At 47.7% G+C, this 15,715-nt stretch overlaps 1 protein-coding gene across 1 annotated transcript; it reads right to left on the reverse strand.

Moving 5' to 3' along the window:
• Positions 1 to 458: 458 nt before the first annotated feature.
• Positions 459 to 14,819, reverse strand: LOC143773232 (cornifelin homolog). Its single transcript, XM_077260725.1, has 4 exons — positions 14,687 to 14,819; positions 1,601 to 1,718; positions 884 to 1,065; positions 459 to 782 (listed from the first exon to the last, which is right to left on the reverse strand). The coding sequence occupies exons 2-4, from the start codon at positions 1,713 to 1,715 to the stop codon at positions 603 to 605; spliced, it is 477 nt and encodes a 158-aa protein (XP_077116840.1). The 5' UTR covers positions 1,716 to 1,718; positions 14,687 to 14,819; the 3' UTR covers positions 459 to 602.
• Between the last annotated feature and the right edge of the window lie 896 nt (positions 14,820 to 15,715).

The following is a 15,715-nucleotide window of genomic DNA, read 5'->3' on the forward strand; positions in this document are numbered from 1 at the left end:
TTGGTGGCCGAACACTTTGCATTGTTCATGCTCGTACGGTGAAAGCAAAGCTGAACTGCAGGATCCTGAAAAATGCAGCAAGAAAAGCAGCAAAAAAACAAACAAAAAAACCCCCTGATCTTACAGAAAAACCTCTCTTACTGCCAAGAGATCAGCTTTTGGCTGCATAAAAAAAGCAGCAAAAATGCAACGTGTGAACATAGCCTTACTTGGTTTATCAGCATCCGTCTCTTGCAGCCACCCTGCACCAACACCTTCCAGCCTGAAGGGACTGTGCAACGGAATAGAAGATTGGATGTACAGAAAATAACTTTCCAAGAGAAAGAAATTAATTTATTAATGAGACATGAGCAGCATCTTGAGAAGGAACAGCGGACCAAAGCTCTGGGTTGTGTTTTCTTATCTATAGAGGAATCACGTATTTGGGGGACAGACCTCAGTCTTAGAAGATGTTACCCTCCAAGATCTATCTAGACACTACAAGTATCAGTGGGGTCTACATGACACGCATGCTCCTAACTAGATGTTCCTCATATTCGTATCTATATTGATTAATTTACAAGACCACACTGTTATTCATGACGTTCATGGACCTGGAGAATCTAATATGTTGGTGGAGGATATGCTTGGTAGGGTTGAGGTGCCATCGGTCCAGTCACTATTGTCGTCTGGGCTGTCACAAAGTTGACGGGCTGCTTGTGCTTCTTGATCTCACGAGCCATTTGGCACCAGGAGCAGGAGAAACAGCAGTACAGCATGCAGCAATCACTGCAGATGGAGCCCTATACAGGAACAGAAGATAGAGATGTATACCTCAGCTGGTGGGCACAAGATCAAGGCTAGACCAGGTCTTCTCCACATCCAGGACACTGAGGATACTCACCCTGATCCGGTACCGTTCTCTGATAGAAGCCCGCATGGTCATGGAGATTGGGGGGCAGGTTATGCTAGTTCCTGAGTAACCACAGCACGACCCAGGATCCAAGAGTGGGAGACAGAGACATTCTCCAAAATCACTGACCGTCTTACACTGGAAACATGGCAAACACCAAAAAGCGCAGCAGCCTGTAGGCAAGGGGAAGAAGACAAATTCATTACGTGCGTCTCAGGTATATGGGACAGTGAAAAGAGACATTTCACCCACCATAAGAAATCAACCGTCTAGAAACGGTGCCTCAAAAAAATAAGAAATCCACAAAGAAATGGTTCCAAAGACTTTTTCTCAGGCATTCAAGAATAATATCAGCTCAGTGAGATGGTTTCCGTAACCCTAACTAGAGGCAGAGCCCTCACATATCACCCAGGAAAGGAACTCACCATCCATAATGTTCCACAAATAGACTATTCTCCCAAAGCCCAGATTTCTCACCACAAGTCCTACCCAGAGTCCAGCCTCAAACATGGCACTCATCACCCACAGGGAGAGCCCCAGAACCCAGAGATGGAGATCCCTCTAATCAACCAGACGTCCAACATGAATAAGTGCCGTCCACTTCACGTAGAATCCACAAGGCTTCCTTCTTCATCCAATCTCACAGCCCCCAGCCAACCAGGCACTATTTACATGGAGGACCTCTGAGAATAATTTTACAGAACTTACATATGCCCATGTCCTGACAACAGTCACAGATCCCCGAGCTCCATTCATTTACGTTCACGTAGGTGAGCGAAACGGCTTGACCAACTGGCATGGGCTGCACTGCAACGGCCTGCATGATCTTAGGAAACAAGAGAAAAAAAGTGCAAAATCAGAAACAACCAACAGTGCAGTGTAATCCAGGGAGGAGACCAAGGAGTTATTGAGATCAGATACATCGGAGAGCACAGATTCCTCCATGTATGCTGTGTCCACCATTACCAGTCATCAAGATTCTAGACTTCTCTGGTCAAACATCATTTAATCCCCTTCATACGTCCATCGTTACTCTTCCCACACTCCGGTCATCAAGCATGTAATCACCTTCATATGTCCATCATTACTCTTCCCAATCTCGGGTCATCGACCATGTAATCCCCTCCATATGTCCATCATCACTCTCTTCAATCTCCAGTCACCCACCATGTAATCCCCTCCATATGTCCATCATTATTCTTTCCAATCTTCGGTCACCCACCATGTAATCCCCCCATATGTCCATCATCACTCTCTCCAATCTCCGGTTATCCACCATGTAATCCCCTCCATGTGTCCATCATCACTCTCTCCAATCTCCGGTCATCCACCATCATTGCTCTCTCCAGTCACCAGTCATCCTCCATGTAATCCCCTCCATATGTCCATCATTACTCTCTCCAATCTCCGGTCATCCACCATGTAATCCCCTCCATGTGTCCATCATTACTCTCTCCAATCTCCGGTCATCCACCATCATTGCTCTCTCCAGTCTCCAGTCATCCTCCATGTAATCCCCTCCATATGTCCATCATTACTCTCTCCAATCTCCGGTCATCCACCATGTAATCCCCTCCATGTGTCCATCATCACTCTCTCCAATCTCCGGTCATCCACCATCATTGCTCTCTCCAGTCTCCAATCATCCACCATGTAATCCCCTCCATGTGTCCATCATCACTCTCTCCAATCTCCGGTCATCCACCATGTAATCCCCTCCATGTGTCCATCATCACTCTCTCCAATCTCCGGTCATCCACCATGTAATCCCCTCCATGTGTCCATCATCACTCTCTCCAATCTCCGGTCATCCACCATGTAATCCCCTCCATATGTCCATCATCACTCTCTTCAATCTCCAGTCACCCACCATGTAATCCCCTCCATATGTCCATCATTATTCTCTCCAATCTTCGGTCACCCACCATGTAATCCCCCCATATGTCCATCATCACTCTCTCCAATCTCCGGTCATCCACCATCATTGCTCTCTCCAGTCTCCAATCATCCACCATGTAATCCACTCCATATGTCCATCATTACTCTCTCCAACCTCCAGTCATCCTCCATGTAATCCCCTCCATATGTCCATCATTACTCTCTCCAATCTCCAGTCATCCTCCATGTAGTCGCCTTCACGTGTCCATCATCACTCTCTCCAATCTCCAGTCATCCTCCATGTAATCCCCTCCATGTGTCCATCATTACTCTCTCCAATCTCCAGTCATCCTCCATGTAATCCCCTCCATGTGTCCATCATTACTCTCTCCAATCTCCAGTCATCCTCCATGTAGTCGCCTTCACGTGTCCATCATCACTCTCTCCAATCTCCGGTCATCCTCCATGTAATCCCCCCATATGTCCATCATCACTCTCTCCAATCTCCGGTCATCCACCATCATTGCTCTCTCCAGTCTCCAATCATCCACCATGTAATCCACTCCATATGTCCATCATTACTCTCTCCAACCTCCAGTCATCCTCCATGTAATCCCCTCCATATGTCCATCATTACTCTCTCCAATCTCCAGTCATCCTCCATGTAGTCGCCTTCACGTGTCCATCATCACTCTCTCCAATCTCCAGTCATCCTCCATGTAATCCCCTCCATGTGTCCATCATTACTCTCTCCAATCTCCAGTCATCCTCCATGTAATCCCCTCCATGTGTCCATCATTACTCTCTCCAATCTCCAGTCATCCTCCATGTAGTCGCCTTCACGTGTCCATCATCACTCTCTCCAATCTCCGGTCATCCTCCATGTAATCCCCTCCATGTGTCCATCATTACTCTCTCCAATCTCCGGTCATCCTCCATGTAATCCCCTCCATATGTAAATCATTACTCTCTCCAATCTCCGGTCATCCTCCATGTAATCCCCTCCATGTGTCCATCATTACTCTCTCCAATCTCCGGTCATCCTCCATGTAATCCCCTCCATATGTAAATCATTACTCTCTCCAATCTCCTATCATCCACCATGTAATCCCCCCATATGTAAATCATTACCCTCTCCAATCTCCTATCATCCTCTATGTAATCCCCTTCATATGTCCATAATCACTCTCTCCAATCTCCAGTCATCCTCCATGTAATCCCCTCCATATGTCCATCATTACTCTCTCCAATCTCCAGTCATCCTCCATGTAATCCCCTCCATATGTCCATCATTACTCTCTCCAATCTCCTATCATCCACCATGTAATCCCCTCCATATGTCCATCATTACACTTCCCAAACTCCGGTCATCCTCCATGTAATCCCCTCCATATGTCCATCATTACTCTCTCCAATCTCCGGTCATCCTCCATGTAATCCCCTCCATGTGTCCATCATTACTCTCTCCAATCTCCGGTCATCCACCATGTAATCCCCCCATATGCCCATCATTACTCTATCCAATCTCCGGTCATCCACCATGTAATCCCCTCCATATGTCCATCATTACTCTCTCCAATCTCCTATCATCCACCATGTAATCCCCTCCATATGTCCATCATTACTCTCTCCAATCTCCTATCATCCTCCATGTAATCCCCTCCATATGTCCATCATTACTCTCTCCAATCTCCTATCATCCTCCATGTAATCCCCTCCATATGTCCATCATCACTCTCTCCAATCTCCAGTCATCCTCCATGTAATCCCCTCCATATGTCCATCATTACTCTCTCCAATCTCCGGTCATCCACCATGTAATCCCCTCCATATGTCCATCATTACTCTCTCCAATCTCCGGTCATCCACCATGTAATCCCCTCCATATGTCCATCATTACTCTCTCCAATCTCCTATCATCCACCATGTAATCCCCTCCATATGTCCATCATTACTCTCTCCAATCTCCTATCATCCTCCATGTAATCCCCTCCATATGTCCATCATTACTCTCTCCAATCTCCTATCATCCTCCATGTAATCCCCTCCATATGTCCATCATCACTCTCTCCAATCTCCAGTCATCCTCCATGTAATCCCCTCCATATGTCCATCATCACTCTCTCCAATCTCCGGTCATCCACCATGTAATCCCCTCCATATGTCCATCATTACTCTCTCCAATCTCCGGTCATCCACCATGTAATCCCCTCCATATGTCCATCATTACTCTCTCCAATCTCCGGTCATCCACCATGTAATCCCCTCCATGTGTCCATCATTACTCTCTCCAATCTCCGGTCATCCACCATGTAATCCCCTCCATATGTCCATCATTACTCTCTCCAATCTCCGGTCATCCACCATGTAATCCCCTCCATATGTCCATCATTACTCTCTCCAATCTCCGGTCATCCTCCATGTAATCCCCTCCATGTGTCCATCATCACTCTCTCCAATCTCCGGTCATCCACCATGTAATCCCCTCCATATGTCCATCATTACTCTCTCCAATCTCCGGCCATCCACCATGTAATCCCCTCCATATGTCCATCATTACTCTCTCCAATCTCCGGTCATCCTCCATGTAATCCCCTCCATATGTCCATCATTACTCTCTCCAATCTCCGGTCATCCACCATGTAATCCCCTGTATATGTCCATCATTACTCTCTCCAATCTCCGGTCATCCTCCATGTAATCCCCTCATGTGTCCATCATCACTCTCTCCAATCTCCGGTCATCCACCATGTAATCCCCTCCATGTGTCCATCATTACTCTCTCCAATCTCTGGTCATCCACCATGTAATCCCCTCCATATGTCCATCATTACTCTCTCCAATCTCCGGTCATCCACCATGTAATCCCCTCCATATGTCCATCATTACTCTCTCCAATCTCCGGTCATCCACCATGTAATCCCCTCCATATGTCCATCATTACTCTCTCCAATCTCCGGTCATCCTCCATGTAATCCCCTCCATGTGTCCATCATTACTCTCTCCAATCTCCGGTCATCCTCCATGTAATCCCCTCCATATGTCCATCATTACTCTCTCCAATCTCCGGTCATCCTCCATGTAATCCCCTCCATATGTAAATCATTACTCTCTCCAATCTCCAGTCATCCTCCATGTAATCCCCTCCATATGTCCATCATTACTCTCTCCAATCTCCGGTCATCCTCCATGTAATCCCCTCCATATGTCCATCATTACTCTCTCCAATCTCCGGTCATCCACCATGTAATCCCCTCCATATGTCCATCATTACTCTCTCCAATCTCCGGTCATCCACCATGTAATCCCCTCCATATGTCCATCATTACTCTCTCCAATCTCCAGTCATCCACCATGTAATCCCCTCCATATGTCCATCATTACTCTCTCCAATCTCCGGTCATCCACCATGTAATCCCCTCCATGTGTCCATCATTACTCTCTCCAATCTCCAGTCATCCACCATGTAATCCCCTCCATGTGTCCATCATTACTCTCTCCAATCTCCGGTCATCCACCATGTAATCCCCTCCATGTGTCCATCATTACTCTCTCCAATCTCCGGTCATCCACCATGTAATCCCCTCCATGTGTCCATCATTACTCTCTCCAATCTCCGGTCATCCTCCATGTAATCCCCTCCATGTGTCCATCATTACTCTCTCCAATCTCCAGTCATCCACCATGTAATCCCCTCCATATGTCCATCATTACTCTCTCCAATCTCCGGTCATCCTCCATGTAATCCCCTCCATGTGTCCATCATTACTCTCTCCAATCTCCAGTCATCCACCATGTAATCCCCTCCATATGTCCATCATTACTCTCTCCAATCTCCGGTCATCCTCCATGTAATCCCCTCCATGTGTCCATCATTACTCTCTCCAATCTCCGGTCATCCACCATGTAATCCCCTCCATGTGTCCATCATTACTCTCTCCAATCTCCAGTCATCCACCATGTAATCCCCTCCATGTGTCCATCATTACTCTCTCCAATCTCCGGTCATCCACCATGTAATCCCCTCCATGTGTCCATCATTACTCTCTCCAATCTCCGGTCATCCACCATGTAATCCCCTCCATGTGTCCATCATTACTCTCTCCAATCTCCGGTCATCCTCCATGTAATCCCCTCCATGTGTCCATCATTACTCTCTCCAATCTCCAGTCATCCACCATGTAATCCCCTCCATATGTCCATCATTACTCTCTCCAATCTCCGGTCATCCTCCATGTAATCCCCTCCATGTGTCCATCATTACTCTCTCCAATCTCCAGTCATCCACCATGTAATCCCCTCCATATGTCCATCATTACTCTCTCCAATCTCCGGTCATCCTCCATGTAATCCCCTCCATATGTCCATCATTACTCTCTCCAATCTCCGGTCATCCTCCATGTAATCCCCTCCATATGTCCATCATTACTCTCTCCAATCTCCGGTCATCCACCATGTAATCCCCTCCATATGTCCATCATTACTCTCTCCAATCTCCGGTCATCCACCATGTAATCACCTCTATAATTTTTCATAGGCTGAAAAAAGACTCAGGTCCATCAGGTTCAACCTTTCTCCACCAATTGTACATTTCGTCACTAAATTATCTTTAACCCGCCATGTTCTGTACTGAGGAAATCCTCCGGCCCTTGTATAAAAGCTGTCATAGTGTCGGCCATTACCACCTCTTGTGGTCGGCATTCCACAGTCTGACTGCTCTAAGTGTAAAGAACCCTTTCCTATTTAGCTGTCGGAATCTCCTTTCTTCCACCCGTAATCAGTGCCCCCTGGTCCTCAGTACGGTCTATGGAAGGAATAAGTCCTGTGCCGTCCTATGTGCTGACCACACATGTATTATACATGTAATGAGATCTCTTGTGAGGCGTGTGTATTCTAAGCTAAACAGGCCCAATTTTTCCAACCTCTCATCATATGAGAGGCCTCCATCCCGTGTAATATAGGAGAGGCCTCCATCCCGTGTAATATAGGAGAGGCCTCCATCCTGTGTAATATAGGAGAGGCCTCCATCCCGTGTAATATAGGAGAGGCCTCCATCCTGTGTAATATAGGAGAGGCCTCCATCCTGTGAAATATAGGAGAGGCCTCCATCCTGTGTAATATAGGAGAGGCCTCCATCCTGTGTAATATAGGAGAGGCCTCCATCCCGTGTAATATAGGAGAGGTCTTCATCCTGTGTAATATAGGAGAGGCCTCCATCCCGTGAAATATAGGAGAGGCCTCCATCCCGTGTAATATAGGAGAGGCCTCCATCCCGTGTAATATAGGAGAGGCATCCATCCCGTGTAATATAGGAGAGGTCTTCATCCTGTGTAATATAGGAGAGGCCTCCATCCCGTGTAATATAGGAGAGGCCTCCATCCCGTGTAATATAGGAGAGGCGTTCATCCTGTGTAATATAGGAGAGGCCTCCATCCCGTGTAATATAGGAGAGGCCTCCATCCCGTGTAATATAGGAGAGGCCTCCATCCTGTGAAATATAGGAGAGGCCTCCATCCCGTGTAATATAGGAGAGGCCTCCATCCTGTGTAATATAGGAGAGGCCTCCATCCCATGTAATATAGGAGAGGCCTCCATCCTGTGTAATATAGGAGAGGCCTCCATCCTGTGTAATATAGGAGAGGTCTTCATCCCGTGTAATATAGGAGAGGCCTCCATCCCGTGTAATATAGGAGAGGCCTCCATCCCGTGTAATAAAGGAGAGGCCTCCATCCCGTGTAATATAGGAGAGGCCTCCATCCTGTGAAATATAGGAAAGGCCTTCATCCTGTGTAATATAGGAGAGGCCTCCATCCTGTGAAATATAGGAGAGGCCTCCATCCTGTGTAATATAGGAGAGGCCTCCGTCCCGTGTAATGTAGGAGAGGCCTCCATCCTGTGAAATATAGGAAAGGCCTTCATCCTGTGTAATATAGGAGAGGCCTCCATCCTGTGAAATATAGGAGAGGCCTCCATCCTGTGTAATATAGGAGAGGCCTCCGTCCCGTGTAATGTAGGAGAGGCCTCCATCCTGTGTAATAATCTAGTTGCCCATCTTTGAACTGATTCTTCTGAATATCTTTTCTAAAATGTGGAGCCCAAAACTGGATCCTGTATTCTAGATGTGGCCTCACCAGTGATTTATAAAGGGGTAATAATGCGGTGGGATCGCGGGATTATGTGTATTCCATTACTCTCTCCAATCTCTGATTATCCACCATGTAATTCCCTCTATGTCTATGCTTTGCAGTGCAGCGGTGTTCACACTGTGCAGTGATGAGGCAGTGACCCAGGGAAGTTCATAGTAAACGTAGGTTTAAAGGGAACCTGTCACCCCCAAAATGGAAGTTGAGCTAAAGGCCCCGTCTCACATAGCGAGATCGCTGCTGAGTCACAAGTTTTGTGACGCAACAGCGACCTCCATAGCGATCTCGCTATGTGTGACACGTACCAGCGATCAGGCCCCTGCTGCGAGATCGCTGGTCGTGTCAGAATGGCCTGGACCTTTTTTCGGTCGTTGAGGCCCCGCTGACATCGCTGAATCGGTGTGTGTGACACCGATCCAGCGATGTCTTCACTGGTAACCAGGGTAAACATCGGGTTACTAAGCGCAGGGCCGCGCTTAGTAACCCGATGTTTACCCTGGTTCCAAAAAAAAACAAACAATACATACTCGCCTTTCGGTGTCCAGGTCCCTTGCCGTCTGCTTCCTGCTCTCACTGACTGCCGCCGTACAGTGAGAAGTGAGAGCGCAGCAGTGACGTCACCGCTGCGCTCTGCTCTCGCTGTACGGCCGGATCTCAGTCAGAGCAGGAAGCAGACGGCAAGGGACCTGGACACCGAAAGGCGAGTATGTATTGTTTGTTTTTTTTTGTAACCAGGGTAAACATCGGGTTACTAAGCGCGGCCCTGCGCTTAGTAACCCGATGTTTACCCTGGTTACCCGGGTGCTGCAGGGGGACTTCGGCATCGTTGAAGACAGTTTCAACGATGCCGAAGTCGTTCCCCTGATCGTTGGTCGCTGGAGAGAGCTGTCTGTGTGACAGCTCCCCAGCGACCACACAGCGACTTACCAACGATCACGGCCAGGTCGTATCGCTGGTCGTGATCGTTGGTAAATCGCTTAGTGAGACGGGGCCTTAAGCCCGCCGGCATCAGGGGCTTATCTCCAGCATCCTGTAATGCATTCTGTAATGCTGTAGATAAGCCCCTGATGTATCCTGAAAGAGGAGAAAAAGAGGTCAGATTATACTCACCCAGGGGCGATCCGGGGCCTCCCATCTTCTTACGATGACGTCCTCTTCTTGTCTTCACGCTCCGGCGCAGGCGTACTGATCTGTCCTGTTGAGGGCAGAGCAAAGTATTGCAGTGCGCAGGGGCCGGGAAAGATCACAGAGGCCCAGCGCCTGCGCGCTGCCCTTAACAGGGAGATAAAGTACGCCGGAGCCACAGCGTGGAGACAAGAAGAGGACGTCATCCTATGAAGATGGGAGGCCCCGGACCGGACTGCGACGCCCACCACAGCGGGACCGCCCTGGGTGAGTATAATCTAACCTCTTTTTCTCCTCTTTCAGGATACATCGGGGGCTTATCTACAGCATTACAGAATGCATTACAGAACGCTGGAGATAAGCCCCTGATGCCGGTGAGCTTAAGGCTGGTTTCACACTTGCGTTTTGATCTGCAGCGTTTTAAAAAAAACGCATGTGGTGAAAAAACGCATGTAAACGCGGCAAAACGCCGCGTTTTTTAGACGCATGCATTTTTGCATGCAGAAAAAAAAACGCGCCGTTTTGCCGCGTTTACATGCGTTTTTTCCTGCGTTTGCGTTTTTTAAACGCATGCTGAGAAGTGTGTGACAGCTGCCAATCATCAAAATCAACTAGAAAACCCACTATAAATAGAAACAGCTAGGGTTAGGGTTAGGCATAGGGTTAGGGTTAGGATCCCTAGGGTTAGGGGTAGCTTTTTATTAGAATGTCCTGGTCACCAGGTCACTGATAAGCCACCCCCCACCATCAAAGTGATAAAGGGATCCAAACCCTAACCCTGACCCGCCACCCCCCACCATCAAGGTGATAAAGGGATACTAACCCTAACCCTGACCCGCCACCCCCCACCATCAAGGTGATAAAGGGATACTAACCCTAACCCTGACCCGCCACCCCCCACCATCAAGGTGATAAAGGGATACTAACCCTAACCCTACCCCTAACCCTGACAAGCCACCCCCCACCATCAAGATTATAAAGGGATCCAAACCCTAACCCTGACAAGCCACCCCCACCATCAAGGTGATAAAGGGATCCTAACCCTAACCCTGACAAGCCACCCCCCACCATCAAGGTGATAAAGGGATCCTAACACTAACCCTACCCCTACCCCTACCCCTAGGGATCCTAGGGATCCATAGGAATTGGCTATTATGTTGACCTGGTGACCAGGACATTCTTCTAATAAAAAGCTTTGTTCAATGTGGACACCCCAAGATATACGGTATTGCTATAGAGTACTAAAAATATAAACTCGTAGAGTATTGACTGTCATATAGGGTTAGGGTTATGGTTAGGGGTAGGGTTAGGGCTTGGATCCCTTTATCACCTTGATGGTGGGGGGTGGCTTGTCAGGGTTAAGGTTAGGGTTTTCTTGTTTTTTCTTGTGTTTAGGGTTAGGGTTTTCTTGTTTTTTCTTGTGTTTTTCTATAAAAACGCATGCGTTTTTACCGCAAGCAAACACATGTGCTTAAAAACGCATGCGTTTACATAGACAGCAATACATTTTTTTGCCGCGAATAAACGCATGCGTTTTTTTGCGGCAAAAAAAGCCGCTAGAAATTACTACAGGTTGCATTTCTGCAACTAAACGCACGCGTCAAAAAACACATGCGTTGCCAAAAACGCGTCAAAACGCATGCAAAAAAAGCATGCGTTTTTTAATGTTAAGTATAGAAAAAAAAACGCATGCGTTTTTTAGCGCTAAAACGCTGCAGATCAAAACGCAAGTGTGAAACCAGCCTAACTCAACTTCCATTTTGGGGGTGACAGGTTCCCTTTAATGTCTAAAAACTCACAAACAAAAGAAACGGTATCCTCCGGATCGCAGCTGGGAAACAAAACAGCCCATAAATGCATCCGGTTGCTGAGGGCGACCGCACCACCGTATTACGATGCGGGGAGCCAGGAGTTCGCTCCGCTGAGCTCTGTGTTCCCTCACACAGGCAGAGGTTTTGCAGAGCTGTCCGCTCTACACCATGCAAACTCCACACTGACACACCCAAGCCCTATACTGCAGAGTTTTTCTCTCAAACTGCAATCTGTGGCCATAGGCCACTTGCAAGACCCGGCCTGAAGGAAACGGTCTGGACCCACTTCCTTCCTGCAGTCCGTTTCAAAAATATAAGCCCATACCGGCTTTTCCTGAACAATGCCCAGGCCAAATAGCTTGACCAGGTCCACGCTTACTTTTATTTTGCCCTGTGACTCACAGGCGTCCTGCTGTGACCACAGGGCCCCCCAGCGAGTCTAATAGGATTTTGTTCGCATCCTGGGGGATACATATCGACCCTCACACATCACCCCAGTCACTGCCTCACAGCTTGCTCTCCTCAATAATTCACCTTGTAATCCTTTCTATCCTGTGTCCACTATTACTCCCTAATCTCCAGTTATCCACCATGTAATCCCCTCTTTGATGTGTCCACTATTACTCCCCAACCATGTAATCCTGTCTGATGTATCCACTATTACTCCCCAATCCTGGTCATCCACCATGTAATCCTGTCTGATGTGTCCATACTCCCCAATCCCGATCATCCACCATGTAATCCTGTCTGATGTGTCCATACTCCCCAATCCCGGTCATCCACCATGTAATCCTGTCTGATGTGTCCATACTCCCCAATCCCGGTCATCCACCATGTAATCCTGTCTGATGTATCCACTATTACTCCCCAATCCCAGTCATCCACCATGTAATCCTGTCTGATGTGTCCATACTCCCCAATCCCGATCATCCACCATGTAATCCTGTCTGATGTATCCACTATTACTCCCCAATCCCAGTCATCCACCATGTAATCCCGCCTGATGTGTCCATACTCCCCAATCCCGATCATCCACCATGTAATCCTGTCTGATGTATCCATACTCCCCAATCCCGGTCATCCACCATGTAATCCTGTCTGATGTATCCACTATTACTCCCCAATCCCAGTCATCCACCATGTAATCCTGTCTGATGTGTCCATACTCCCCAATCCCGATCATCCACCATGTAATCCTGTCTGATGTGTCCATACTCCCCAATCCCGGTCATCCACCATGTAATCCTGTCTGATGTATCCACTATTACTCCCCAATCCCGATCATCCACCATGTAATCCTGTCTGATGTATCCACTATTACTCCCCAATCCCGGTCATCCACCATGTAATCCTGTCTGATGTGTCCATACTCCCCAATCCCGGTCATCCACCATGTAATCCTGTCTGATGTATCCACTATTACTCCCCAATCCCAGTCATCCACCATGTAATCCTGTCTGATGTGTCCATACTCCCCAATCCCGATCATCCACCATGTAATCCTGTCTGATGTGTCCATACTCCCCAATCCCGGTCATCCACCATGTAATCCTGTCTGATGTATCCACTATTACTCCCCAATCCCGATCATCCACCATGTAATCCTGTCTGATGTGTCCATACTCCCCAATCCCGGTCATCCACCATGTAATCCTGTCTGATGTATCCACTATTACTCCCCAATCCTGGTCATCCACCATGTAATCCTGTCTGATGTGTCCACTATTACTCCCCAATCCCGATCATCCACCATGTAATCCTGTCTGATGTATCCACTATTACTCCCCAATCCCGATCATCCACCATGTAATCCCGCCTGATGTGTCCATACTCCCCAATCCCGGTCATCCACCATGTAATCCTGTCTGATGTATCCACTATTACTCCCCAATCCCAGTCATCCACCATGTAATCCTGTCTGATGTATCCACTATTACTCCCCAACCATGTATTCCTGTCTGATGTATCCACTATTACTCCCCAATCCTGGTCATCCACCATGTAATCCTGTCTGATGTGTCCACTATTACTCCCCAATCCCGGTCATCCACCATGTAATCCCGCCTGATGTGTCCATACTCCCCAATCCCGATCATCCACCATGTAATCCCGCCTGATGTGTCCATACTCCCCAATCCCGGTCATCCACCATGTAATCCTGTCTGATGTATCCACTATTACTCCCCAATCCCGATCATCCACCATGTAATCCTGTCTGATGTGTCCATACTCCCCAATCCCGGTCATCCACCATGTAATCCTGTCTGATGTGTCCACTATTACTCCCCAATCCCGGTCATCCACCATGTAATCCCGCCTGATGTGTCCATACTCCCCAATCCCGATCATCCACCATGTAATCCCGCCTGATGTGTCCATACTCCCCAATCCCGGTCATCCACCATGTAATCCTGTCTGATGTGTCCATACTCCCCAATCCCGGTCATCCACCATGTAATCCCGTCTGATGTGTCCATACTCCCCAATCCCGGTCATCCACCATGTAATCCTGTCTGATGTGTCCACCATTACCCCCCAAATCTCTGGTCATCCATCAGAGCGGACTGTAGTCATCACTTGGAGATGTCTTATGGAGCGGCAAGTCTATCATGGCTTTGTGGTTTACTTTTCTTACGCTTTTCTTCAGCTATTCTTATTTATATAGTTGTGGGTCATATTAATGGTATTCTCCTTTTCTCTCCAAAGACAAGTTGATCTCCGGTTTTGTAATTTCCATGTATTATTTTCCTTTAAAAATCAGATTTGCCTTGTTCTCTTTTCAGAAATAAGTCACCCCTCCCCTTGCCCCCAGGACCTTCACTGATGGCTGCACTCACCTCCGCCTCGGACGCTCTTCTCTTCAGTCACTGACTTGGACCCGTTAGATGTGAGTCGTTGTGTGTAGATCTGACCAGACCAGTTTGATTGTGGTAGAGAAGGAAGTTGTGCTCTATATGGGGCCACTCCTCTTCCAACAAGTCACCCGACTAGTTAAGTTCTATTGTCCCAGACAAAAGGCATTCGAAAATGTGCGGCCAAGGGACAATCAGGAGAATCAAAACTCAGTTTATGTTTAATGTTGTTATGGAAATGTAGTCCATGCATGAAAGGGATTAAGCAACTCTCACTGCAATGGGCTAAGAAACAAACAACCCTCCTAGCAAACCTCACTGTCAAGGTCTAAGACACGAAAAACCCTCCAGGCAACCTTCATTGCAATGGGCAAAGAAACAAATAACCCTCCTGGTATCCTTCACTGTCACAATCTAAGATACCAAAAACCCTCCGGACTACCCTCACCGTCACAGGTCAAGATATGAAGGCCCCTTTTGGCAACCCTCATCATCATGGGTTGAGCCACGAAGAATCCTGCCAGCAACCTTCATCACAACGGGCCAAGAAACAAAGATCCCTCACCGACATGGTCTAAAATACGAAAAACTCCATCAGCAACCCCCACCACCATGGGCCAAGAAGCATAAACCCTCCAGGAAACCTTCATTGACATAGGCCAAGAAGCACAGAACCCTCCTGGTATCCTTCACTTTCACGGTCTAAGATACTAAAAACCCTACAGGCAACCCTCACTGCCATGGGCCATGAAGCAAAAAAACCCTCCCGTATCCTTCACCTTCATGGTCTAAAATACGAAAAACCCTCCAGACAACCCTCACCCTCATATCATCATGGGCCAAGAAACCTAGAACCCTCCCGATATCATTCACTATCACAGTCTAAAATACAAAAAACTCTCCAGGCAACCCTCATTGCCATGGTCCAAGAAGCAAAGAACCCTCCGCATATCATTCACTGTCATGGACTAAAATACGAAAAACCCTCCAGGCAACCCTCACTGCAATGGGCCA

The sequence above is a fragment of the Ranitomeya variabilis genome, chromosome 5, assembly GCF_051348905.1.
Source record: "Ranitomeya variabilis isolate aRanVar5 chromosome 5, aRanVar5.hap1, whole genome shotgun sequence".
Classification (NCBI taxonomy): Eukaryota; Metazoa; Chordata; class Amphibia; order Anura; family Dendrobatidae; genus Ranitomeya; species Ranitomeya variabilis.

Coding starts and splice junctions, on each gene's coding strand:
- LOC143773232 (XM_077260725.1), bottom strand. CDS start 1,715: ATGCAGGCCGTTGCAGTGCAGCCCATGCCAGTTGGTCAAGCCGTTTCG. Junction 1,066..1,600: donor TTGTCAGGACATGGGCATAT/GTAAGTTCTGTA, acceptor CCTTGCCTACAG/GCTGCTGCGCTTTTTGGTGT. Junction 783..883: donor GAGAACGGTACCGGATCAGG/GTGAGTATCCTC, acceptor GTTCCTGTATAG/GGCTCCATCTGCAGTGATTG.